Source organism: Athalia rosae, chromosome 5 (assembly GCF_917208135.1).
Source record: "Athalia rosae chromosome 5, iyAthRosa1.1, whole genome shotgun sequence".
Taxonomy (NCBI): domain Eukaryota; kingdom Metazoa; phylum Arthropoda; class Insecta; order Hymenoptera; family Athaliidae; genus Athalia; species Athalia rosae.
Window position 1 is genome coordinate 7,734,842 of NC_064030.1, and position 25,694 is coordinate 7,760,535.

General features: G+C 37.2%; 1 protein-coding gene across 3 annotated transcripts; it reads left to right on the forward strand.

Annotated features, from left to right (window-relative positions):
• Nucleotides 1-92: 92 nt before the first annotated feature.
• LOC105685888 (la-related protein 1) lies at nt 93-25,012 on the forward strand. Of its 3 annotated transcripts, none has more exons than XM_012400343.3 (17): nt 93-1,528; nt 15,772-15,845; nt 16,146-16,199; nt 16,522-16,696; nt 16,901-17,005; nt 17,127-17,302; nt 17,387-17,511; nt 17,717-17,906; nt 18,189-18,692; nt 18,996-19,153; nt 19,400-19,634; nt 19,717-19,884; nt 19,983-20,251; nt 20,384-20,544; nt 20,632-20,886; nt 20,976-21,109; nt 21,228-25,012. In XM_012400343.3, the coding sequence occupies exons 1-17, from the start codon at nt 676-678 to the stop codon at nt 21,684-21,686; spliced, it is 4,095 nt and encodes a 1,364-aa protein (XP_012255766.2). In that variant the 5' UTR covers nt 93-675; the 3' UTR covers nt 21,687-25,012. The 3 variants fall into 3 exon arrangements, with proteins under 3 accessions (XP_012255766.2, XP_012255767.2, XP_020707945.2); XM_012400344.2 differs by having other exon boundaries at nt 100-1,528; nt 16,525-16,696; XM_020852286.2 differs by lacking the exon at nt 93-1,528 and adding an exon at nt 8,148-8,673.
• The last annotated feature ends 682 nt before the right edge of the window (nt 25,013-25,694 follow it).

Consider the following 25,694-nt stretch of genomic DNA (forward strand, 5'->3'; position numbering starts at 1 on the left):
AATAATTTCGCTCGCGTAAAGGCCTCGCGAGATTGAGCGTCGGCCACATGTGTTTGTGGCTCAGTTTTCGTTGAAAAAAACTTTAAAAATGTCCCGTGTATACGTAATCCGCAAGGATCCAACTCATGCCCAAGAACGATAAAATCTGTTACCTAAAAATTAACGGACGAAACTTGTTAAGACAGTGCGTGTGTGACCAAGATAAATTCCCTGTGGTAAGGTGCTGTCTGCTAGCAACGAATCGAGGGACATATACCATTGAAAATAGCCCGATAACATCGCTATTCGAAACTATTGAACAGTTATATCGCTCAAGATCAAGGACCAACCCTTCGCTCTTCGTTTTTGCTGATCACCTGTAAGTTTTTCATTTGAAAACAACGAGTATTTCGATATTCGCAAAGTCAGCGTGGTCACCGCAGTAAACGTGAGTTCAGCCAGCCACGCGCTCGCCTTCCAACTCCAACATGGACTGTGCTCGCTAGTTTATTAATTAAGGAATTCTATCGAAAAGCCGAGGGCTTTCAAGTTCTTAAATATAAAATCTACGTTAATCGGCCGACGTTTTATCTATGCGGAATTAACAAGACGTTGTTCAGTATTTAACGGGGGACTGAATGTTCGAGGCGAAAATCTTCTCCGCCTCGTGTTTTTCTCTTGCCGAGTAAATCCAATATGGCGGCCAAGGTGGCTCCGAGCACACAGGGCGGCAGCGGTACTACCGAGGCTAACAACGAGGGCCCCGGTATATCTTACGCGAGTGTCTTGAACCCGAAAAATAGTGACAACAATAAGGAGAACATCAGTGATATTCCACACGCAACAACCAAAGAGCGTATAGCCACAGAGTCTTCCGGAGTTCAAAAGGGTAAATCTTATCAAAAATCATCAAGAAAATACACATCCTCGCACTACGGGAGATCAGAGAGACACTTTCATAACTCTCCTTCAAAATCTGCCCAGAACGCTGAGCCGGCAGTCAAGAGATCCGATGAGACGGTAAAGCCTACACCAACCCTCAACAATGGCGAAGCCGAAAGTGACAGCGAGTTTCAAACAGTTGCTCCCAAAAGTGCTCGGCGGAAAGAAAAACACAGAGAACATCGCGAGCACTATGATCACAGAGATCGCTATCATTACAGAGAAAGGTATCATCCCAGAAATCAACACGGAGATGGTGGTGATGAGAGACCGCACAAGGAAAGAGGTGAGCGTAATGCTGAAAAGAACACCGTTCCTGAGCATTCCATCGTCAAAGATCCACCCAAGGACAAAGATGAGCAAGGTGCAGATCCTGATTCAGAATCCGAGCCGGTCAAGTATGTCGAAGCACCTATACCAGTCGTCAACCCATGGATGAAAAGCAAGAGTGGAGGAGCTTCTAGAGCTCAACCTCTTCCTCCTCTTCCCGCACCAGCCGCTGCACCAGTTCCTGTTCAACAGCTGGTAGAAAAATCAGTGGAAAAGACAGCAGTTACGGAAAAAGAAAAGAGAGTACTGCAGCCACAACAGCAGAAAGGAAAAGTCGGTGAGTCCTAAATATCAATAATTGTTAATAAATATAATTTACTAAGACTCTGTCGTGTTTACCTAATTACAATTTTAAAAGATGATTAATTGAGGTACAAAGATGAATGATTACTGCTGGCTCTTTATAAATTATATCTTGTTTTTACACTGACTCATTCTTCTCTATGACAGCGTTATTAAATTTCTCTTTTTAAACATTATTGGTTTACATTGTTTGTTTACTATTTGATACGTAATATCGATGACTCTGCTAAAAAATACAACTGCTATACTTGATCGACATAGCACATATCCTGGCCTACCTCACCGTGCACCCTCCATGGAAAGTTGCTGACTTGGAATATTTGCTTCTAACGATTAATAATCATGTATATTTTTGAACCTGGTTTTGCACAGAAGCGTTTGTCCTTGTTCATTGCGATTAAATATTACGTCGAACTAGTGCCGATCAGCTAGCTACACTGTGTTCCCTCGCTGTTCTTTGAACTGTTATATGGAACAGGTTTCTGGCAACTCTCACTTTCGGCTGATATCACTTCTTTGTGAACCCCATCACCTACACCTGCATACGTATCAACAGTCGACTTGGATGTATGCAGCTTGGATATTGTAGTATGGGAGCTAAATTTTCAATCAATTTTTGGAATTGTACTATATTTGATTGATGAACTTTCTGTCAACAACCTCGAACAACTCAAGGAGAAACATGTTCGTCAGTTCGAGGAAGAATACAGCACAAAGAAAATCTGTATCTCTATATTACTCCACGTGAGAACCCTAAAAATCTAAAGCGCCTAACGTGTAAGATATTCAAACGCCCCTGATCATCGTGACGCCAAACGAATGATGACGATTATCACCGAATAGGCCACGTTTCTGTGTGCGATATTCAGCACGCCGATATCTTCTAATTAATTACGATTAGGGACACTAATGAATGTTTCAAAACTATATTCAGCATCTCATATTAGATTGTTATTCATTATATATTTCGACTGTCTCCGGTGGCTAATACTTGAAGAAATTAACAGAAAAATTATATCGCACTCATTATAACGTGTGTTTGAATTTCTGACGCAATAATTTGATATAACACCAGACCATTCTCCATAGATGGACCGCGGTTTTCAAACAATACTATGTTTGTTTCGTATTGGCTCGACTTACAATTAGAGCAATCATCAAATAATTCATGAAACACATCAGTGGTCAATAAATAAATTTATTACCTGATAAACAAAGATAAAAGTATTTTTTTTATCGCGTGCGAATTCATTCAGCGCTCTTTCGAGCGGATGCGTATCATACCTTATACGTCCAGAATAAAATGCGAGCGAAATTTTTACAGCAGCAGCATGAAAGTGTATTTACCCTCGGTATTACCTAGTTCCTAGACAAAGAGTGGGAAGAAGAGGTGTCGTTATTACTTGCGGTGTATCTATAGCTGCAGGATTTATATACCTAAGTATATATAGCCATAATTTAAAAACTCATGATGAATTTGGTGTTCTCATTTTGTTGATCGCGAGATATCGGCAGCAAGTTCTTGCCCAACCGTACTGCGTACAGATTTTTAGGGACAACTTGTAGCGCATACTGATCGCATATTATATGTAGGCTGCTGGGCGCTTTTTAAATTTTATCCTGTTCTCCTTTTTGAACGACGAATTTTCTCTAATTTTTTCGTTTGCCCCTTGATCTTTTTTTCGCACTTCCATAGCCGGCTCGCGTGCCTCTTGCCTTTTTAACACCGCCACTGCAGTTGTGTGTGCAATTCCCCATTTCTCCTCCTTGGCTTCTCTTCTGCTGCAGTCGCGACTCTTCTTTCTGTCTTAATGTCATTGCCCTCCTCTTCCTCATCTACTTTTTCTCGTCGCTTGCCACTATGTATGGGCGCTCATGCGTCCAACATCTCGCGAAAGAAACTTTTTCGGAACATATTAAATCGAAGAAATCTTTTTAAAAAAAATTCCGTGCGACAGATATTTATAGATGTAATCGGATACGGTAAAAAAAAAAAAAAAAAAAAAAAATCACCGAGAAATTTTCAGTTCCTCACGACTTGATGTTTGAATATTTTTGTGGAATTTCTAATTCAAATTTAACTTTCAAAGAGCCGGTCAGTCGCTGTCGCCGTACCCACCTCATTGGCCTGCAGTAATGAATTTCATCTCTTCGATCGTTCGGAATTAAAAGTAATTGTCATTCGCGCGTCGTATAACTCAATGTTCCAATTATCTACTAACGAGAATTTCGATCGATTACTTTCTCATTTTTAATTTTTCTTCCGAATTCCACTCGACCCGGGTAGAACAGCTTATACATATACTTTTTAAGCTAAAATATTCGAACGTTATCAATCTGACCGCCTCTGGTGTACCGCGAATAAGATATCTTACATTCACATATGTCGGCCAGACGTACAACCGTGGATAATTTTTAATATCACCGCTGTTTGTGCCACGTGTTCCAAATATGTTTCACGTGATAAAACGGCTGCATAGGTTGCAGAATAAAATTCATTTAAATAATATTAACTTCCTTAGATAATCGTACATGTAAATGAATACGCGGTTGGTCAACGAAAACGATAGCTGTATGGAAGAAAAGCGTATTGGGAGAAAGAAGAAATACATTTACGTCGACGTGATCGGAATTTTTCGGCTACCGGAGGGTCCTTATTGAACATGAGATGAATCCGGTGGTGCTCATTTGTGCATACTTTGGCGGAGCAAAGTAACAAGCACGTCTGTTTACGTGATGTCTGAATGAAAAACGTTTTGCCGGCGTGCTGCAAGCACACTTCTCTACGCGTGATTCTATTTTGACGAAACCGCGGGTGATCCGTTTGTTTTACGTTCTCTTATGTAATCCGGTAACCCACGAGTTGCTGCTGCTGAGCAACTACGCGCCAATATGAGTACATGTATATGTATGTACGATGATGTATTTTTTTTTTTTTATTTAGATATTTTTTCTTGTTCTTTAATTTGACTGCTGAAACGTAAAAAAAGGATAAATGAAATGACAAAATAATTTAGACTGATTGTGAGAGTCGAGCTGAGAGTAGAGTTGAGAGATCGGAATCGTTCCGTGTTACATAATTTAGCGAGTATAGAAGTTTCGATGTGTGAACAAGCGTTGGCCTTTTTTTTTTCTTTAATTTTACTTCTACATTTGTCACCTTATCCCGCTGTGTCAACTCGCGAGGTGTTTCAATTTGTCGATTTCATTGACTCAGCTGTAGCTACATATCCATATTTGTAAAAAAAAAAGTTGTATGTATTATAATATACATCCGTGAGAATTAGATAAATAATATATTGCCGCTTTAACCTTGGGTAGAATGCTTATTTAAATAACCACATGCAATACGAATATCACCAGTGATTTTCAAAACTTGGACTGAAAAATTCTGAAATTTAATTAATTATACCCCTTGTATACCCTGTAGACGTAAATTGTACAAAATTTTCTCCGTGTCCGCGGGTGTGTACATCGTACATAGTATACGTATTTATGAGTGTCCCTAATCCTGCGCAATGTTAACAGGTTTCACTGGGGTGCACCGCGTATAAGTACTCCAACCTGTTATAGTAATTCACAAAGTAATCCGTTTAAAGTTTCCGCACACTAAGCGTAATGTAAAATTACTCATGTTGTAACGTATTTAATACACCTAGTTATAGATACAGGTATGTCTAGCTACACGGATAGATACGTATACGTGTACGTGACTATCTAGAGAACTAACAGCTGAGACAATTACCTAAATATATGATGACCAGATGACGATTACCGCGATAATCTCTGACACCCCATAAATACTATGGTGTAGAGATATAAACGAAACGAATAAAGAGGATATATTAGTTGGAAAATTACGAAGAAAATATTAGATTAGAAAATGAGAATACCTAATATTTCGATTGAGGGGAGAACGAGATTGAATTTCAGAAGGCCAAATGTAAGATGTTAATGTATCGTGTGTATAGTCGTATGATGGAGAATTTATACACATTACACACGAACCTTAATTAGCGTGATGATTATAATTTTATTATCGAAGAATGGAAATCTACGTACGTTGACTGTATCTTAAGTCGTTATTTCCGGCTGAAATCGCGACTTCAATTACTATTATCATCGTCATCATTGTCCGGCTCGTGTATACACGTACAGAGATAGGGATCCGACGACTGCCACATCCGGGCTTTGAACCCTTCGGATTATGTTATTCTAATTCATTTTCTATCACGTTTTCACAGAGCGATTAATTATTTTTTCCGCTCCCACTGTTTTGATAGAAAATTTTTATCGTTCAATCAATTACGAATAGATCACACGGAGTACTTATGCTATACCCCCATTTTGCGATAAAAATTTTCCGATAAGATATCGAAAAATTTAACATTCGTTGTACAAATAATTGACTCGATAAATTGTTGTAACATACATACGTATGTATATATTTTATCGTTCATATTCTTCCATCTAGTCTCTCACAGCATCAGCAGCCGGTGCAGATTATTTTATCATTATTAATTGACCGCAAAGTTGCTCGTTGCCACACGAGAAAACAACGAATGATTTTTTCAGTTGTCTGTTTTATTCTTTCTTTTTCCTTTTCACGTTAGCATTTATTGCTTATCTCACTAGCGGGATATAGAATTTTCCTCTATCTGGGGGCATAAACCTAACTCACCGTTAGTGCGGTTGGATCAACACGACTCGGTGTCCTCGCTTCGATCCGCAGAGTATATGAAAAAGAATTATTACACGTTTCCTTCCGATATTGACAAGAAGTAAGATGGGAATTTTACAGTAAGTCCTTTTGGCAAGGGGGAAAATTCGAATCGTGACTTCAGTTACGTGGCTGCTTTCGTCCTACAGGGTGAGTTTTTCCGAACTCTGGGATTGGGAGGAGCTTCATTTGACGGACGCAATGAGCTCCGTCTCAACTCTACTTCCACTTTCATTGAGAATTTCTCCGATTTTTTTTACTTGCGGCGTGTATCGACTAGGCGAAAGAATCGAGTGAGGCTCTTACCGTTCTCGGAGTTTGGAATGTCTCACCCTATACATCTGAAAGATAAAATCTCCGTCGAAAATCGGCACGTACTGTAGAGAAAAACGAACGAGTTGATTATGCAAATTCATGTCTGCTGGCAGGTGCCTTCCGAAAAACGACCGAAACCCAACAACCTATATTCTATCTTCTGGAATAGCAAAAAGATGTGCTGGTAGAGCACCTATGCTTATGTATTTATGTATCTATGTACATTTATACCTGTGGAAGGGGGTAGATACCCGGAAATATAGATAACACGCGCATGCGTGTCACGCGATTACGTACACAATTTTTTTTTTTTTCCAAAGTCGACAGATAAGAACCCTTGTAACCCGTTTTAAAATTGGTTGCTGGTGCACTGTTCATGTGTACATAGTACATGGTGCACATTTTAATGTACTTGTACGCACGTCGTATGGCTTTACGCAGATTCAATTTGCAGTGTTCATCGATGTATAAGCTATTATATATTACATACGTCGAATGTACATGCACACGTGTACGGCGGAGCGGAGATAAGCGTTCGTATAGGTATACGTATAAGATTAGAATTTATAGGAAAAGAAGTTAATACGAAATTGCACAACGGAGCGCAGATTCTATCGGAGTTTTTTCGTATCGAAGACTTGGGAGAAAAAGTGCTTTCACTTTTGCAAATCTAACTGCTTTTTTTTGATTATTTATTCATTTATTTTTTCACATTATAACACTGTGTATGTCGATAAACGTGAAATAATTAAATATATAAATATATAAATATTAAATAATTAAATATATATTTTAGAGAACCTTAAATTTTCTCGTCACGATCGCAAATTTATTCATTTAACTCAAATAATATCATCAATAAACTAATGACCCTTGATTTCGCAGAAGATGAATTACTTCAGAGGCGTGCAGCAAATCTGTATAGCTGGGAGCGTTGATGTTACGTAATAATTAGACTGCTCTTAACGAGTGACTAAAAAGCAGCGAATCCAGGAATTTTAAAGCCATTTCTTGATCTCTATAATCCTTGAACTTGCGATTACGTTGATTATGAATTAAATTTGGATTGAAATAAAACTAATTGTATGTAAAATACAACCTCAGCATATTGTGTATCGATATCCAGTTACAACGCAACGCGTCGCGGTTGAATAATAATTTTATCTCAATTACCAATCGTTCACTTATAAATGATCAACGCAACATCCCGTCAAGTTTCAGATTTAACAACCATACCTCAACCAAATTCTCGGTGATTCATGAAATCTACATATATGCACCGCAGTTATGTGCAAACTGTACATGGACAGAAACGCGATAAGGACATATACAGGATTGACTGTGCAAATCGTTTAGCTTCTCTGAAAAGAATTTTTAGTCTTTAAATTAATTCACACGTGTACACATATTGATATAATGTTATTATGCGACTAGCTATACCTCGTGCAGCTATCGGTGTCGCCGGTGCTTCCACCACCGCTAAAGAATAATAAAAAAAAAAAGCAAAGGTTCGCTGCCGGCAGTGGTGAGCTGACGTAGTTTCATTATAAATCGGCTCTGTTGGATTCAGTACTTGGCTGGACTTGCGTGGCAACGGATGCCAAGTCGGTCCGGATGTGGATACGTGCGAAATAACATTTACAAGTGTTATCGTAAACCGCGTTAAATTCACCCGAATAACTTGTTATTTGCGGATGATCCCCATCTCCCTTTCGCCTGGTCTAGATCTAACTCTAATCACAGCGAATTATAATTCCCTCACGCCGGCTGTCAACCATATATACTAGCTGTTTCGAAACTTTGACATTTGTTTTTTTACTTTATATATATATATAATAGTTATTCGATTAATCATCGTCAGTATTGCATGCAAAGTATTATCATCCTGCGGTATCGAATTTGTCCACCTTTCTGTTTTCTTTCCAAATTCGTTTCCCCATCAGACTGACGTTGTGTTTCGTGGTGTGGTCGTGAAGTGGTGTTGGTTTTTTTTATTCTTCAACATTAAGGATCAGCCGATTATGGTATTGGGATATTCAAAATCATAATGAAAATCAACGACAGCGGGGATATCATCGTGCCACGTGAGTCTTCTTTCAGAATTAAGAATTGAATTGCCACCCTTTTTTGCCCCCATATTGCGATGATCTTTTGCCTGCGTTGGTTCAATTTTTTTCTCCACGCCATGCATACGGACGTCGAACGTACAGCTTCCATATCTAAGCATGCGTATGTGTACGTGGTCAGGTGTTGCACCCGATTCGGACGTATGGCTACAACTTTTATGATGATTAATTATACCGGTTTGGAAACAATCGCTCGTTTCTCACTCTTCATCGAGCAGGGTACGACCGTCAGGTCTTGTATCGAGACAATATAAGCCTCGTACTAAACTGCGTAAGTAGATGAAATAACACAAATGACCGATAATCTGTCTAAACATTTTTGGTCCATGGCCTCTGATGATATATGCGTTAATTATCGTTTTATTATCACGATAATTGGGAGTCAGCTGGCTAATGCTCGTTACGTTATATATAGATGGTTCAATGGACCAAAACTAGTCCCCGCAGGTGTGTTTCGTTTAGAATGTTGATTATTACGCAGCCAGACCTAATGACAAATTCGTTGAGGTACACGTATTGGCAATTTATCAAATCTCTAAATTCACTTGCTGTCCTCTTCGTCTCTATTATTAAGGGGAGGGTTGTTTCTGAAGTTGACGTTATAACGTGTGAATCATATTGAATGTAATTATACTTCACATATATACACTTGTACCGTCGTACAGAAATTGACTTTCAGTTCAGTCGAATAGAGTACAAAATATCTTCAAATATCTACCAGATGGACTGACAGACGAATTTTTTGAGAGTCGTTGGAGGATCCGAAAAAATCTATGCAATATCACGGTCATCTGGGCAGTGGTAAGTTTGAATACCTCTGCTCCTATTGGTCGTAGAAATATTTTTTACAAGTAGCTTGTCGGTCCATTTAGTAGACATTTCGTGTTCATTGGACTGTCAATTACGTATAATTAATATGAATAGTATGCACGATACGGCGCGGCGACCCAGAGTTGTTTCTCATTGATATCGATCTTCGTTTAATCTGTTGGTTCATTCGTCGATGTACGCGTTTACATATCTTCTTTCGAAGAAGAGAGCTTTTGCCCGCGAGTTATTGGCATGCTTTTATAGAGTCAAGTCGGACGACGTCGTACACGCCTTCGCCTATTCCGTCTTCAAGGCCTCGCAGTCTCGAACCCGCTACGCAACTACGAAAACATCATCGTTCGCAGTGTTATTACATACCTATATATACAAGCGAATCGATTCTCAGGTATACCTATGTTTGTACACATATACATATGCGATAACTGTTAGAATGAACATTTACAGATGCAGTGTTTTTTCATATACATACCTGTTTATATATTCCTGCATCGCACACTCCTACGAATATTACGTGATATTAGAGTGGACGCATGTGGAGGAAGAGTTCGTGGGGTACGAACAAACTGATCCTCACCTCACGAAATTTCGCTGCAACGAAACCATAATCCGCACCTCGAACAGCTCTAGACATCCTGATAAATTATTGAAATATTATTCTACTGGCAAAGGTGGAAATTAACTCCTTGAAAATTTTCGTACAACGGGGGGTCGACTTCACGGAAATACGGATAAAAATCTTCGTTAACTTTTTATCCGAGAGTGGAATCGAGGAATATCGTGGGTATTTAATCCTCAGAAGTTTTCGGATTGTTATCAGAGCTCCCACGATTGGTATCGTCTCAGCGAAACGTCGTGATAACGTCACAGACGTCCGATCCTCTCTCTCTTTCTATATTGACTCGTTTTGCTAATGGCTCGTCACGTTTTTTTTTACCCGAGCCGCGAACGGAATACCTTCTAATTTCGGAATATCATCTACGAACATCCTCGTTTATTATAATTGCGTTACGGCCGTATAATTAGTCGAGATTCAAACGCCTCTGTTATTAATGTTTTTAACATTATTAAGTCGTAGTAATAGTAACACATATTCGTGCGTAGAAAAAATTGGTCAAGGATACTCTTATTATTGATACAAAATCAGCTGATCACTTCCCAGACTCTTTCTAGACCGATGAACGATCGTTCATATTCAACTAGGACTAAATTTAAATCCGTTTAATGTTTGTTGTTTGTTGTTGTTCCGAGGCGGTTTGGTAACAACAAATTGTATCCAGGTCAGTCCGGATGTCTATTGATAGTTGAAAAAATTATTTGAGGATTGAACTTATTTTTTCACGCAACTAAAAAGCTACAATATTCAGCGCTCAAATCTTCGTTAAATTCTTCACACGTTATAGATATCCGGAATGAGCAGCCGATGAACATTCTAGGACGGTAAGAAGCACCTTGTTTTTCCGTTTTCTAAGCTCGCGTCGTCGATTTTCATCAGGCATTCAGCCAAATACCTCGGCAGCTACGCGACTGCCGTTCAAATAAATTTTTTTTTTTAGTAACTAAACCGCTGATTTAATGCCACATAGATATCCGTACGTTGCCTCGATTGTTGCTAAATTTATTTCGAAATTGTAAGAATCCCCCGGATCGTTGATTTAAAAAAAAAATTTTTCCCTCCCCACGATGCGAACGTCTATTTCCTCGTACCGTGCGCAACGTAAGTTCATCGTGTAAGTAAAGTTTGTACAATATCGCGATAACGAAATGCAAGTTGAAAATTGCAGCTTATCGCTCGAAAAGTATATACACTTAACGTACGACAAATGGGTGGACGGTGGTGCGTTCAACTGTGTAGAAAAATACATAAAAGTTCGGCTTATCGATATCGCGGGTCCATAGTGGAGTCCGTGGCCATGAAAATAATTACATTTATTATGGATCGTATAAATACAATTGACGCAAAAAGGTTTTCTATTTTTTTTTATTTTTTATTTCTATTTTTCTCCGCGTACACGTCATCGTAGGAAATATGAAACCCTGCGTATGTGGAATACCTGACGGCCACAATCCGGATATATACGTGTATCGTCACCACTGACATAAGCGATCCTCACGCACGCGTGTCCGAATCGATTTGCCATTTGAAAACCGAAACGCGATCAGCACCGCGGTAGGACGGCGTAGTCCGCTGGTTATATATCCCCCACGATAACCGGTTTCATCGATTATCCGTAAAAACTAGTAGGATATAGTGCGACGATCGGTCGAAAACCTTGCTCCCGGTGTATACCCTAAAAATTGTTTTCGATCAAACCTTTGAACCCCAACTTCGAAGACCCAACCAACAACCCGTACCTCCGTGCGTCGTACGCTACATTGACTTTGAAACTTTTTCCATCCACTGCACGCGACGAATGAAAATAGGGTGAGTAGAAATCGTGATTTTTTTGGTACGACGTAATATACCGATGCGCATAGGGAAATCGAACGTATGGGGTAATAAAAGTTATATCATTGAAATGGAAATGAGTCGGCCTACGCAGCTTTCAAGGCTCCTCCCCACGAAACGATTCACCCTCTAATTCGTTTTATTCACGAAACAAAAACCCACACTTTTATTTTTTATGCGTCTAACAATTGGTTTCCAATATTTTTCCTTATTTACTGCTATAGTAATTGTCATAAATGAACGAAATTCGCGATACTGCGATGTGGCGAGGAAGCGACTTTTTTAGATTACAACGCCAGCTTTCCTGGGCCACGTGGGACTAATTATGTAAAAAATAAATACCTACTCACAATCACACGTATATTTATTCCTATATCAAATGTATATTTATATATCTCTACGTGGAGTTCGTTGATTGTGGCAGCGAAATATCACGTAATCACTGTAAGTGCGATTACATGTTTTCGTAGACGGGTATTGTGGTTTGCATTAATTATCTGCCTTTTTCGGGGTTTTATCATTACTATTATTTCCATTTTTCACTCGGACAATTTTTCTCTAACTATTGAAAAATTGTACGTGTGTTACACCTATTCACGAAATCGCGCCCCGCGCTTTGAAAGTGAAATTTATTTTACACGAAGCGTTTACCCAGTTACCAGAAATAATACAACTCGGGCATACCTGGGAACGGACACTTGGCCCTGCCATCTGCAGCGGACTAATCTCCTGATGCATATAAGCATTCCCAGGTTATTCGCTACCTTTGTTTTTTCCACCGTCGTTCTTTATTTAGCCTAACTGACCTGCCGGCGAGCTTCGAACTGCATAATCAGATATTGCGCTCACCAGGCTAGAAACTCTGGCTATTCGTTGCAAAAAAAAAAAACAAAAAAACGAATAATTTCGAGTAATTATTTTTATTGTAGGACATCAATCAACACGCAACGCGATGAAAGAGCGAACAAATTTTGTGACCGTTGCAATAATAAAATATATCCACTGCTCCTCGACCATCTGGACTCATTCGATTTCAATATGACATTCACCGATCTAAATCTCCTATTAGTTTGCTCGAGGCTAGGGCTGGATTGTGTGAGTTTGAGTTTTTGCTTTCACGCGTTAATATTCATTTGTATTTTTTAACGCCGATTCAATTTTATTTGCTCTTTTTCTTTTTTCTTTTCTTTTCCTCGCTGTTCAATTCGAAAGTTCTCGTAATTTATTCAAGATAAGTAGGCAAGCAAGTTGAACTATCATATATGTTTTTGTTATAATTAAATTTATATCGGACGTACAGTCCTTTTACGAGTCAGTTATAATTTTTCCTAATTGATTAGAAGCTAAAAAAGAATCACGACGTACAAAATAAAAACTTATGGACAAAATAATTATCGATGGATAATTAATCGCTTATCTTTCAATGATATTGTACCACACGCAGTAAACGATGTTATCTTATCAAAACAAGAAGAATCTCTTTCGCGAACTAACGCGTGAAGATAAATATGATAAATTATGTTTTCAAACCAGCAAATTTCTTAACTCCGCGGTTGTAAAATAGATTGTCTCGCAGGTATATCTCGTAGATTTTTCTTCTCCTTTATTCATCCAATGGCCGACCCTTTTCTACTTACTATTCTGGGGACAAAAGTTCCGGTAAGCAGATGTCGACGGTGTTCAATAAGCGGGTCTGATAGGAATGGGTCTTATTTTTTGAACACAAAACTTTCAAAGTCCCAAGTGAAATTTTCTTGGATTTAAGCGGACTTTTGGGTTCGTTCAATCTACCTGGAGTCGTTGAAATTCCGAGGGTGGGGATTTTCCGTTTCCTTACCGTTATTTTCATAGAGGGTAATGAGAACGGTGGATTGAAAATAGCGTCGAGTTTTGCCGGAGCCAGAAGCGAAGACGGAGGTATTATTAAAATTGCAGCGTTTAATGTCGAGGTATAGATACAATTGCACTTTTTTCCGTTCACCCTTCGTTTTTCATCTCTATCTGCATCGCTAATTATGTAGAAATTATTTCATTAGTTTTTGAAATTTATTTATTATGTATTCATTCGGTTATCGGAACTAGAAGCCAAAAAAAACGAAACAAATGCAAACATTGAAAAGGGCTACCGCGATCTTTGCGAAATATTTCAATGTGATAAAAAAAAGTATGGTAGAGGCAAATAGAATAGTAAAGCGTATACCCACGATATGGTAACGGTATAGTTTAAATTTTGATCATTTGGCCTGAGAACAGAGACAACAGCACGTCCACGCATGGTTGCCAAGGTTTTCTGTATCGGATTGCTTGACTAAAAATATAAACGTCGTGGTTGAATATAGCGATATCGAAAGTCCAAAAGTATCGGCCCTCTTACTTTTTAACAATTTCAGAACCCCCTTAGGCCAAAATCATACGGGAATTCGCGGTGTCTAGTTCTTTTCATGTATGATAAATTATTGCACACTGTGCATGCAAATTAATCCCTCTTCGTTTAGCAAAAATCAAAGTAGCGTATTCGCGTTTTTTCTTCTTTTGATTTTACCACTTTGAAGTGAATGGAATGATGCATCGCATTGATCTATTTTACTTACTTACACCTTGTCTTGAAATCCTGTAAAGGCGATGATTTTAATCGAGATTTCAATAACCCATCAAAATGCAAAAAAGAAATGAAAAACCTGGCAATGTGTTTCGCGAACAACCCTGTGTCATCTATGCTTTTATATATTCATCGAAGAGTTTGACGTCGGTTACTAGGTCGATTATAATTATAATTTTAACGAGGGACTATTCAGAGGACGCAAACAACGTGCGTACATTATTGTTCAATTGAGACGTATTGTTTGGAATAAATTGCCATGCAAATTGGAATTTCGAAAATTAATTTACTAGCAGATTAAAAAAAAATCTGCTCAAGTTTCTACACACGTCCGTTATTAAATTATTTATTATTTGCTCGCTACTTTTATTTTTCAACTCGTCAATGAATGGTGGTAATAATTACAAGATAAGTTTACTTATATGCGTATACGAACCTTTCGATTTACATGCTATATATTTTCAAGTTTTTCTTGAACCAGTTTCATCATTGTCCACATAATCTGCTATGTTTAATTCCCGAGCCCTCAATTAATATTGAAAATTACTTGTGCCGTATGGCTGAAAAAAGAGGGAAGGAAAAAAATGATTCAAGGATATATTCTTCGTTGTAGAAAAAACTTAATTGCTTTCTTTTAGTTAGAGATAAGGTAATAGTAGGTCTTTTATCTATGTGCGGTTACGCGATGGAATGGAAATAGTGATTGTTTCCCATTATCAACTGACACAAGCATAATTATCCTGAGTGATGGAGTGGCATATGTAGATGAGGGGGCAGGTGGTATTCCGAAATATTGTAAAACTGTTCAGAGATGAATTTTTGATTTCCACTGTTCTATATCCTCAAATTGAAATTGGGAAGGAAAATCTGGGTATTGATGTAAAAATTGAACCAGCTCTTCGTGTCATTGTATTTGATTTTACATTAGTATTTATCTTTGAGTTACTTGATAATCTTCAAGGTTAGGCAATCAAAGTTGATAAGAAGTTGACTCTTAATCTTAATAATTATATTTTTCTTTGGCCAACCATTGCTTGTTTTTCGTTATTTTTACCAGTCGTTAGGTATATTTTTAATGTTCATGCTAAGTTTTCTAGAAAATATGTATTACTCATCAACGACTATAACAGGATATTTTAATGAACAAATTGATTATTTTTTCCTAATTTTTATTTTGCAGAGAATGCTCCTTCGACCGGCGTCCAACCAACAATAGTTAAAGCGCCAAAAGACAGGAGAAAAATTAATCAAAAGGTAATTTATATAAAACTTGATTCTACTTCGTCTAATTTTTCCCAAGTTGATTAAATTTGCAAATGTATCCTTAATCGTGTTCGAAGTTTAGTTTAATTATCGAATCAACGGGCCAGTTTGGCGGCGCAGAATTTACCCTTATCATCATCTCTTACGTCGTACATTTCAAAAACAAACTTAATTGTGATTTTAGGCTAATTATTGATTTTTCAAATTTGTTCCAAAGAATTGATACTGGCGTTACTGCATCATACTCAACTCTATTCATGTACGAATCTCAATGATTATTCAATTTTTCAGGCTAGTAATTTCACTGACATTGGTGATTGGCCATCCTTAGGAGCTCAAGGAGAGGTGAGTGTCTAATATAACTGTAGAGAATAAGAGTAACTTCTATCCGTGCGAGCTTGAATATTATTCCCTCCAGATTATCAATAAAATTTGCAAAAGCTAGAGCGTACGGATTTCTGCGCGAATCCGTAGGTGTAGAACTTTTGCTACATTCATATTGAACACTCTTTAAAATACGTCACGATGCCTGGATATTATCTTGACTTCAAATGTGTTCTCACAAGCTAATTATTTTTGTAAGTCATACGACGTTATATTTAACAATGCTCAACAATACGAGATTTTAATTGTAATCCATAGTGCAGTTCATACCTTTTTGGTTTAGAAGAAGCCTGCAGTAGCAACGCAGAAACAAAACGGAATCATTGAACAAAGTCATTCGAAAGATAACAGTGCTGGGTCTGCAACTGAAAGTAAAGGAAAAGAAAACAAAGAACTAAACAATCATTGTCAAGATGATAGTGACGAACACACCGATGGTAGTGACAAAAAGAAGAAAGGTGAACTGACTAGCCATTGTACATGAACTCAAAATTCATTATTATTTTCCATATTTATTTATTTACTTGTTCATTTATTCATCCCTTATTACTATCATCATCATTATTACTCTTACTTTTATTATTAACACAAGGTTGAGTTGTTGAAGCATAGCTACAGAAAAGAAAAGTACAATATGGATTGAAATTTTTTGTATTCTTCAGTCACCAAACAAAAATGGGTTCCACTGGAAATCGATCTGGCCAAAAACAGAGGGAAACGAGAAAGATCTCCCAAATATCATGCTCATCGTGAAAGAAATGGAGATGGTAAGACTATTCTTAACCAATGTAAATTTATTCGTGAATATCATTGTATGAATTTATAGAACTGCACTTCTTTCCAACTTTTATAAATACTTATTTGCTGAATGAATTTATTTGGGCACAGAGGAGGAAAATTGGAGAGACAGGGACTCTGACAGATCAGGGCCCAGCTATAGAGGGGGTCGAGGTGGATCCAGATATAGAGGCAGGGGTGGAAGAGGTGCTCGTGGTTCTGCCCGAGGTGGTTTTAGGCCTAGGCATGACCCCGAGTATCCTGATTATCCAACAGATTATACCCAGGTAGACAATGTTTTTGAAAAAACGTAGAATCACCTAAAAAAAGAAAATGAACCAACATATTTTATATATTTTTTTTTGTTTTAGGTAAATAAGTTCGGTGGATCAGATGCATCATTCATGATGCCTTACATGGGAACTTTCTATTTCAACAATACGAGTTACGTCAACTTAGATACTTTGACGCTCAAGGAATATATCAAGAAACAAATGTAAGTGTAACAACAGAATTAGCTGATTACTTTTTTTAAACTTGATTTATCATTAAGAATGATGATATTATTTTATTTTGTCTTCTTTTCCCGACATAGAGAAAACATGCTGACTAAACATTATCTGAAAATTTATTCACTCTGAAAAAAATGACTGATTTGTTCTAACATCATTAAACAAAACATACCTTCTCTTACGTTCCAGTGAATACTACTTTAGTGAAGAAAATTTGATGAAAGATTTCTTTCTACGCCGCAAAATGGATGCTGAAGGCTTTCTACCCATAACTCTGATAGCCTCCTTCCACAGAGTGCAGGCTCTGACTACAGACGTGGCTCTAGTTGTCGAGGCAATCAAAGAATCTGACAAACTTGAACTTGTCAATGGTTTCAAGGTATAAACACTAAGTATTAGTGCATCATTCTAAGTATAATTGAACAATAGACAATTTCAAAAAGCACAAGATACCTCGGATATTTAGCTTGAGTCTTGATTGCAGCTATTATTAGTATCTTGTGCCAAATTAAAAACAGAAGGATTCGCTAACACTACAAGGAGTAAAATCCAATGAGTAGGGTTTGATAGTAGACCTTCTTACAGAGTTTTAGACTACATCACTTTGGTTTTTTCCGCATTCGAGTCTACATAAAAATCTGTATATTTTTTCATATTTCAGGTCAGAACAAAGACTGAGCCTCTAAAATGGCCGATTTTAGATGCAGCTGGAAATCCTGTTTTTCCACAAGCACATCACCATCAAATACCTTCTCCCCATCTGATGTCGTCCCCTGCCCATCCTGATTTCTTTCCAGTAGCCGAAACTCTCTCTGCAATTCCACCGCCACCAATTCCTCGAACTCTACGTATCCGTAACGACTCTAGTTCTGTACCAGGAAGAAATAGTGAGTCGGATAGTGTCTCTTCATCGATAGGTGAGACCCTGAATCCTGATGTACCAGAATTTGTGCCCATCATAGCAGCTAAGGGTTACGGAACTGTTAATAATGACAAAGAGAATGCTCAACCTAAGGATGAAGATGAACTACGAAAACAGAGCAGCTCTCTTCCTGGAACAAACGTCAATTCTACCTCTTTCACAATGAAATCTGCGACTGGTCGAGCTTCATCTTTCCAGGTTAATGGTGATGATCAGCCGGCGATTGATGACGTATGGAGAGAGGTATGTTCCTAGAATATTTCATATAGAGGACAAAGATTAGGTTTTCAATTAAGTCATATTAGAAGCGCAATTGACAACTTTGACTATTCACACGTTGAAAGTCATATGATTATATTGTGCAAGATTATATCGTGAGGATTCGCTAACACCACAAGGATTAACGTCCGATGAGTGGAGTTTGATAGTAGACCTCCGTACAAATGCTATTATGTGGGCCTATACATAAATTCTTGGGTTAGGGTAAATTAGGCAGGAGATTGTGTACCCACGTAGGTGATTGAAACCTATACTTGTTACATATAGGTCAAAAGAAGAGTCAAGCCACCACCAAAAGACAAACCTGAGGAGAAGGGAAGGTCGGGGAGTAATAAAGGAGAAGAACGTGAAGAATTAGACTTTCAGTTCGACGAAGAACTTGACACACCACCACCAACCGGACGTCACAATGCATTCTCCGAATGGTAAGAAAAATTAAAATTTATCTATATTAATCATACTAAAAATCGCAATAAATCTGCCTTTCGAAAATATATGAGGGCAGGTTTTCAAATAATTTGAACATGATGATTCCAACAAATTTTGTCTTCTTTTCCCGACTTAGGAAATAATGCTGAGATATTTGTATCTGAAGTGAACTTGAGATTCATTTAAATGTAATTTGAGTTTAAAATCCATTCAATTATGGTCATGTACTGATAACATTTCAGGTCTGAAGATGACGATGACTATGAACTCTCTGATCGTGACATTAACAAACTTTTGATTGTGACACAATCAAACCCAACATCGATTGCCATTCCATCAAGAATCCCAAAACATGAAGGCCATGATCGTACTGGTGACTGGACAACCCGTGTCAAGATGTCTCAAGATCTCGAGCAGGCCATTAATGACGGATTATACTATTACGAAGAAGATTTATGGACGGAAGATGGGCAGAGGGTATGAATTCTAAGAATTTTTGACACATTTTTATTACTACATTTTATTTAAATTTCATAATACTATGATACACTAATTCCAGGTTGGTTCTGTTTCTTCAACTGGGAGTTACAAGACGGTAAACCTAATCAGCCAAGAAGCTTTTGAAAAAATGGCACCCAGAGCCCCACGAAAAACTAACCCAGAAGTCCCACCACCACCACCAACCACCTCTGAAGACATGGAAGTTGCTCATTCTTTGCCTACGCAGGTCATTATCTAGCCATTCATATATGTTTCTGCGTAATACTTGCATCGATGTACCATGTAAAGAAAAAAGGCATTATAAATAACTTTTCATACTCTCAGGTTCCAAGTGTGTCTGAAGGCCGCGGTAAACGTGATCGAGGTGGTGAGAGAAGTCAATGGACTGACAGACAAAGATCTGGTCAAACTAGTGGAGGTGCTAGAAGAGTTAGTGCCTCTCGTTTCTTTGCTGTAGTCAAAGATGAAGCAGCTGTTGATCCGAGGACACCACGCAAACGCAAGACACGTCACAGCAGTAATCCTCCTGTCGAGCATCATGTCGGGTGGATTATGGATGTCAGAGAACATCGACCGAGAACTTACTCCACAGGGTGAGATTCAATGCCTAATCTAAATTCGAATAATGCCATATGTTCAATCTCCATCACGAAATTGCGAATTACTGCTGGATATGAATCCGAGATTCTACAATTCTAAGAGCCCGCTACTCCCTAATTTTGCAGAAGTAGCGCTGGTACAAGTCCAAACGAAAGCTACTTGGCAAGCAGCTATGGCAGCGCACCTCAGTCGCTTCCAACGTTCCAACATCCGAGTCACTCACTTCTTAAAGAAAATGGTTTCACTCAACAAGTCTATCACAAGTATCACTCTAGGTGTCTAAAAGGTGAGCAATTCCTTGGATTCCAATTTGAATGCGAAATCATGAAATAAATCGCGACGATGTCTGACGAGTTTGGGTTTTACCTTATAGAACGCAAGAGACTAGGAATTGGTCAATCTCAAGAAATGAACACGCTTTTCCGATTCTGGTCGTTCTTCCTACGGGAGAATTTTAATCGCACTATGTACGAAGAATTTAAATCCCTTGCGCTGGAGGATGCAGCTGAAGGATACCGTTACGGTTTAGAGTGTCTCTTCCGCTTCTACAGTTATGGCTTGGAAAGAAAATTCAGGCCGCAACTTTATAAAGATTTCCAGACAGAGACGATACGAGATTATGAAAGCAGTAAGTAAATATTTGGAATAGAATGCCCACAAAGAAAACTTTTCAAGAATTCCACAGTCTAACATTGTTTATGTTTTGATTATTTTCAGGCCAGTTATATGGATTAGAAAAATTCTGGGCATTCATGAAGTACTACAAACACGCCGAAAAGCTCCATGTTGAGTCCAAACTTGAAGAGTATCTTTCTAAATTCAAGAGCATCGAAGACTTTAGAGTTGTTGAAGTGAGTAAATTCTTCATTTTTTATCTTTAGTTTTGTTACGTAATTCGAACGCTATCAGAAAGACAAATTTCTATAATCCAGATTAAAATATAACTAAAAACCTTGTCGCTGTTTGCAGCCCCAAATCAATGAAATGCTCCAGGGATTCAGTGGGAATTTGCGCAGTCAAGCGATGAAAAGAAGAAACCGAAGCGTTTCTGAAAGCGCAGGTGGGGGAGAAGCATCCCCTACGAGTCGTGTTCGACGTTTTTCCGGTGGTTCCAGCACTGTGACTTTGGCAACCAATTCCGGTAATGCTAATAATCACAAACGTTCAGATTCCGTAAATCTATCACAGTATCGTAGCAGGGCAGAATCTTTCGGCTCAGGTAGATTGGGTCGTAACAAAAGACGCAACGACTCTGCATCTAATAGCCAACGTGATCTCACAAAACAGCAGCCACGGAGCCGGCATAATTCTGGCTCCTTTGTTAGGTCTCAGGAAATGACGAAAGGGCAGTCACGGCTAACTGCCAAACCAGAGCAGTCCAAGTCTAGCGCTTCTAAACCAGAGGTAGGATCAACCAGTCAAAAATGAATATTTGCTTAACATCTTTTGAGACTAAAATAAATGACCCTGGGAAAAGCTCCTTGATTATTACCCGACTAGTAATGCTGCGGAAAGAACTATTCAAATGGAACGATACCAGTTTGAGTCAAAATTGATACACCAAAATTAGGTGAGCTGCATATAACGTTTACTTATTGTAGAATTTTGAGTAACTTAGTAGATAAGCCTTATCTTTATTTTGAAATTCTTGTATAGTAAGATACGGCTATTGCATAAAATATTTTTATTCATCTTTTTGTCGATACGGTTAAAAATGGTTTATAATTTTTATCGGAAACAGAAGATAAAACAGTCCATTGATATACATTTTATGCTTTGATCGATATATTCTGCCTTTACACTTTTTACTAAATTGTTACTAACTTTGGCAAGGATAATTGATAATATGAAAATTGATAGCTATATGAGATAAAAAGTAAAAACAAAAAAAAAGAAAAACAAACTGTGAGTCTAACGTTATTAATAGTAGACTTGTTCAATAGACTTTCATGCACATAATTGCTATAAACAAATGATAATATTGAGCATAAAACATGCATTATATACCAGTGTTAAACGAAGAAAACTAATAAGTTTTGATTTTCCGGTCTTCCGTTTGCTTACGAGAGTAAACCGTATCTTTCTTCAACAACACTACCTACATGCCACGTGTTCGTGTCCCATAAATTTACACATATTTAACTGTTGGAGTCTGTGCACGTAAACATTGTGATCATTGCTACAAATGCATAATAATTCAAAGAGAATATCGAATTAGGGATAATCCGAGACGTCATAAATCATTTCCCAGAATCGTACGTGTTAAGGCGTTTGTTATCGTACTCTTTAACGAAGGAGTTATTCTACAAAAACTGTTCTTCAACCCAGCTGTGTTCTGTAGACCATATTCCATTAATCTGAATCATCCAGTGTAAATTTCATACAGTGCGCACACCATGAAGAATTTTAACATAAAGTAATTATGTCTAAACAAATATTTTTAGGCTTATGATTTATCAGAGTTGAAGAAACGTTGATATCCTCAAAGAGAGAAAAGTAAAGAGAAGTATAGAGTAATTGGATAGAAAAATGAATTGTCGCATTGTTTTTTAGACAATAGCAAAACTTTTGAGATAATTTTTCTAGGCGATGGTGATACAACTTGATAAAAGTAAACTTGATTAACAATTACACACCCAGCCATTGGTCGGTGCACATTATATTACTACTGCTACTAAAGTATAGAATTAATTTAGACTTCTATGTTATATAATATACCTAAAATTAAAATTAAACAGAAAAAAAATGAAATTGATTCAATATTATCAACTAAATTAGAATGGTTAGGTTTTGTGTGTACAATGGGTCTATGTTTTATGTTAATGAAGGGTGCGAACCCCTTGCCACAGGCTGTAATATATTGTTGCTGGAAAAATAACAATCAGAAAATAGCATTTTTTTGTTTTATTTTATTCCTAAGTTAGGCATAGAGACAATAATGATATAATACTGCATATAGTAATAATGTAACATCGTGTATTCTTCAGATGTCACTTATAATCATACATTTGATCACGATATGGGGTAGGTACTTAGAGATGTTACATGCATATCTGGATATCTATTACATTGACACATATTTTGATGGTCTAATAACAGAGGATTTGCAACGGAGTTACACGCTCATTATTCATGTACAAAATATTTCGGCATATTAAAAGTATGTATTTCCTATTCGCTTTTGTCAACTTTTTAGTCTTCTATTATCTTAGTTTCTGTTAAGATGCATCGAGGAGATTTTTTGCTGTATAATTGGTTTCAATTACCTGAAAATTTCCCTGCATTTTTTTGGAGATGGTGCTCGCGCAGAAAAATGGAATTCGATGATTATTTTGATAAATGAAAATATGTAATCCATCAAATATGTTTGTAAAGTGTACCTCCTGCATGGTTGTTCAGTCTATGTTATATGGTATCTCTTACGTGTTTCATTTAGTGATAACAGTATGTAACATGTAACATCAGCCAAGACCTTCATCAGCATCAGATCAAAAGAAATAGACGGTTCCTATAATAGTCTGTCAACTTTAGGCAACGAATATGAAGTTTTCAAGATATTTAACATACAAAAAAAAGTTGCTTTCAATTTTCTTTTAGTATAGACGTTTCGACGTTTTCGTGCACGTGGTATATTTATCCTTAAAATTCTGATTTGAGTCGATCATGAATTTTTATAAAAATCCATATCCAGCTCGGAAGTAAGTTAATTGAAATGCTAAGATTCTTGTTCGTATTGCTACTATTGAGCGAATTCAGGACTAATATCTCGAAAAGATTGATGTTCGTCTGACGCTGGAACGATAACAAGATTCTCTGGCACAGAGTGGTGCAAATAATGAATTGGAGTGGCATAATCACATTTACTGGATTCATATAACGCTTGGATGACTTGCTCAGTCTTGTACATAGAAACTAACTGCTTCGTACGCAGTTTAGATTTAACTAGTTTTAAGCGAGTGACTACCGCATAATTATTGATAAAGTATTGTTAAGTTAGATTTATAGAATCTTATTTCATAGGGAAGCTGATAAAAGTAACGCAAAAGTACGTACGTCGTAGCACGTTTATAGAAAATTTTAAGTCATGCGTGTTATATTAATTTATTGATCAAAAAGTACTATAAAATTTACATCGAAAGTTGACACTTTTTTTCTTTCTTGATTGTAATCTTGACTCATCATTGTTATGTTATACATAAAAAAGAAAGAAAACTGTTACACACGAAACAGGGTATCATTGCATACGTTACGAGATAGCAAAAAAAAGAGTCGCTTGTCCAATGAGCCAAACTTATTCTGTTGTTACGAAAGGCAATGAGAATTCAAAATAATATACCGTAGAATCGTATACTGCAAATATCAGCGTGCTTCGATGGCAAGAACTTTTTGCTTGTAAAAATATATATATAAATATATATATAGCTCTAATCTACTTACACTGCTAATCTTTAATATTAAAATTAGGGATGGGGTGGGTATAATATTGGTAAGAGTCCAAAAAAACAAATAAATAAACAAAAACAAAACAAAATGTATAAAAAAAAATAAAAAAAATAATAATAACTTTGCACATATTAAAATGGCAGTAACGTATAAACTAGCATAAAAATATAGCAAATATTGTAGTTATGCATGACTTGCGAAAAAAGAATAAAAAAAGAAAAAAAAAAATCACATAACATGTAAAAAAAAAAGAGAAGAAAAAAACAAGCATTTTATAGGATTATTAATAATTCTCTTTTGTGTAAAAATAACGTTTGGTTTTTTCTTTATTTGGCGCAGCAACGTGACAGGAGCGCGCCAATCATCCCTTCTTCCATGATGATTTTATACGACGAAAAATGAACATTTAATCAAATACACAAAATACTTTTCAGAGTCAATACCTGTTTCGAATCGCCTTCCCTTCCGGCCCCTAACTTTTGTACGTTGTAAAGGGATTTGAAACCGCGTAAATCGTATATGATATTTTTGATCGCGTATAAATTCGAATGCTTTAAAGAATTTTAATTCCGATAATAATCTTGCGGTATATGATTCATTATAATATGGAATAGAGCTTAGTTCAAATATATAGTGATATCGATGTGGCGTAACACATTATATCATCAGAACTTCAGTTTGTTCAATTGATTTTCATTGAAAGATCTCGTTCTGTGAATTGATACGACACGTAAATCGTTTCGTTACGCGTGAGTTTGATTGTGTATCGTATGTCAGACTTGAATAAAGATGATAAAATTAATACGGTTCTATCTTCAGACTGAACGCCTTAATTAGTTGATCTTTGGTAATTAGATGCATATTGTTTTGTTTCGGGAAAACGTGAAACGCGGTAAAGACGTTTAATCATCTATAAATTATGTATATATAAGCACACAATTTACCTACCTATTTCGTAAGCTGATGATTACAAGTAATTCATATAACTATAGG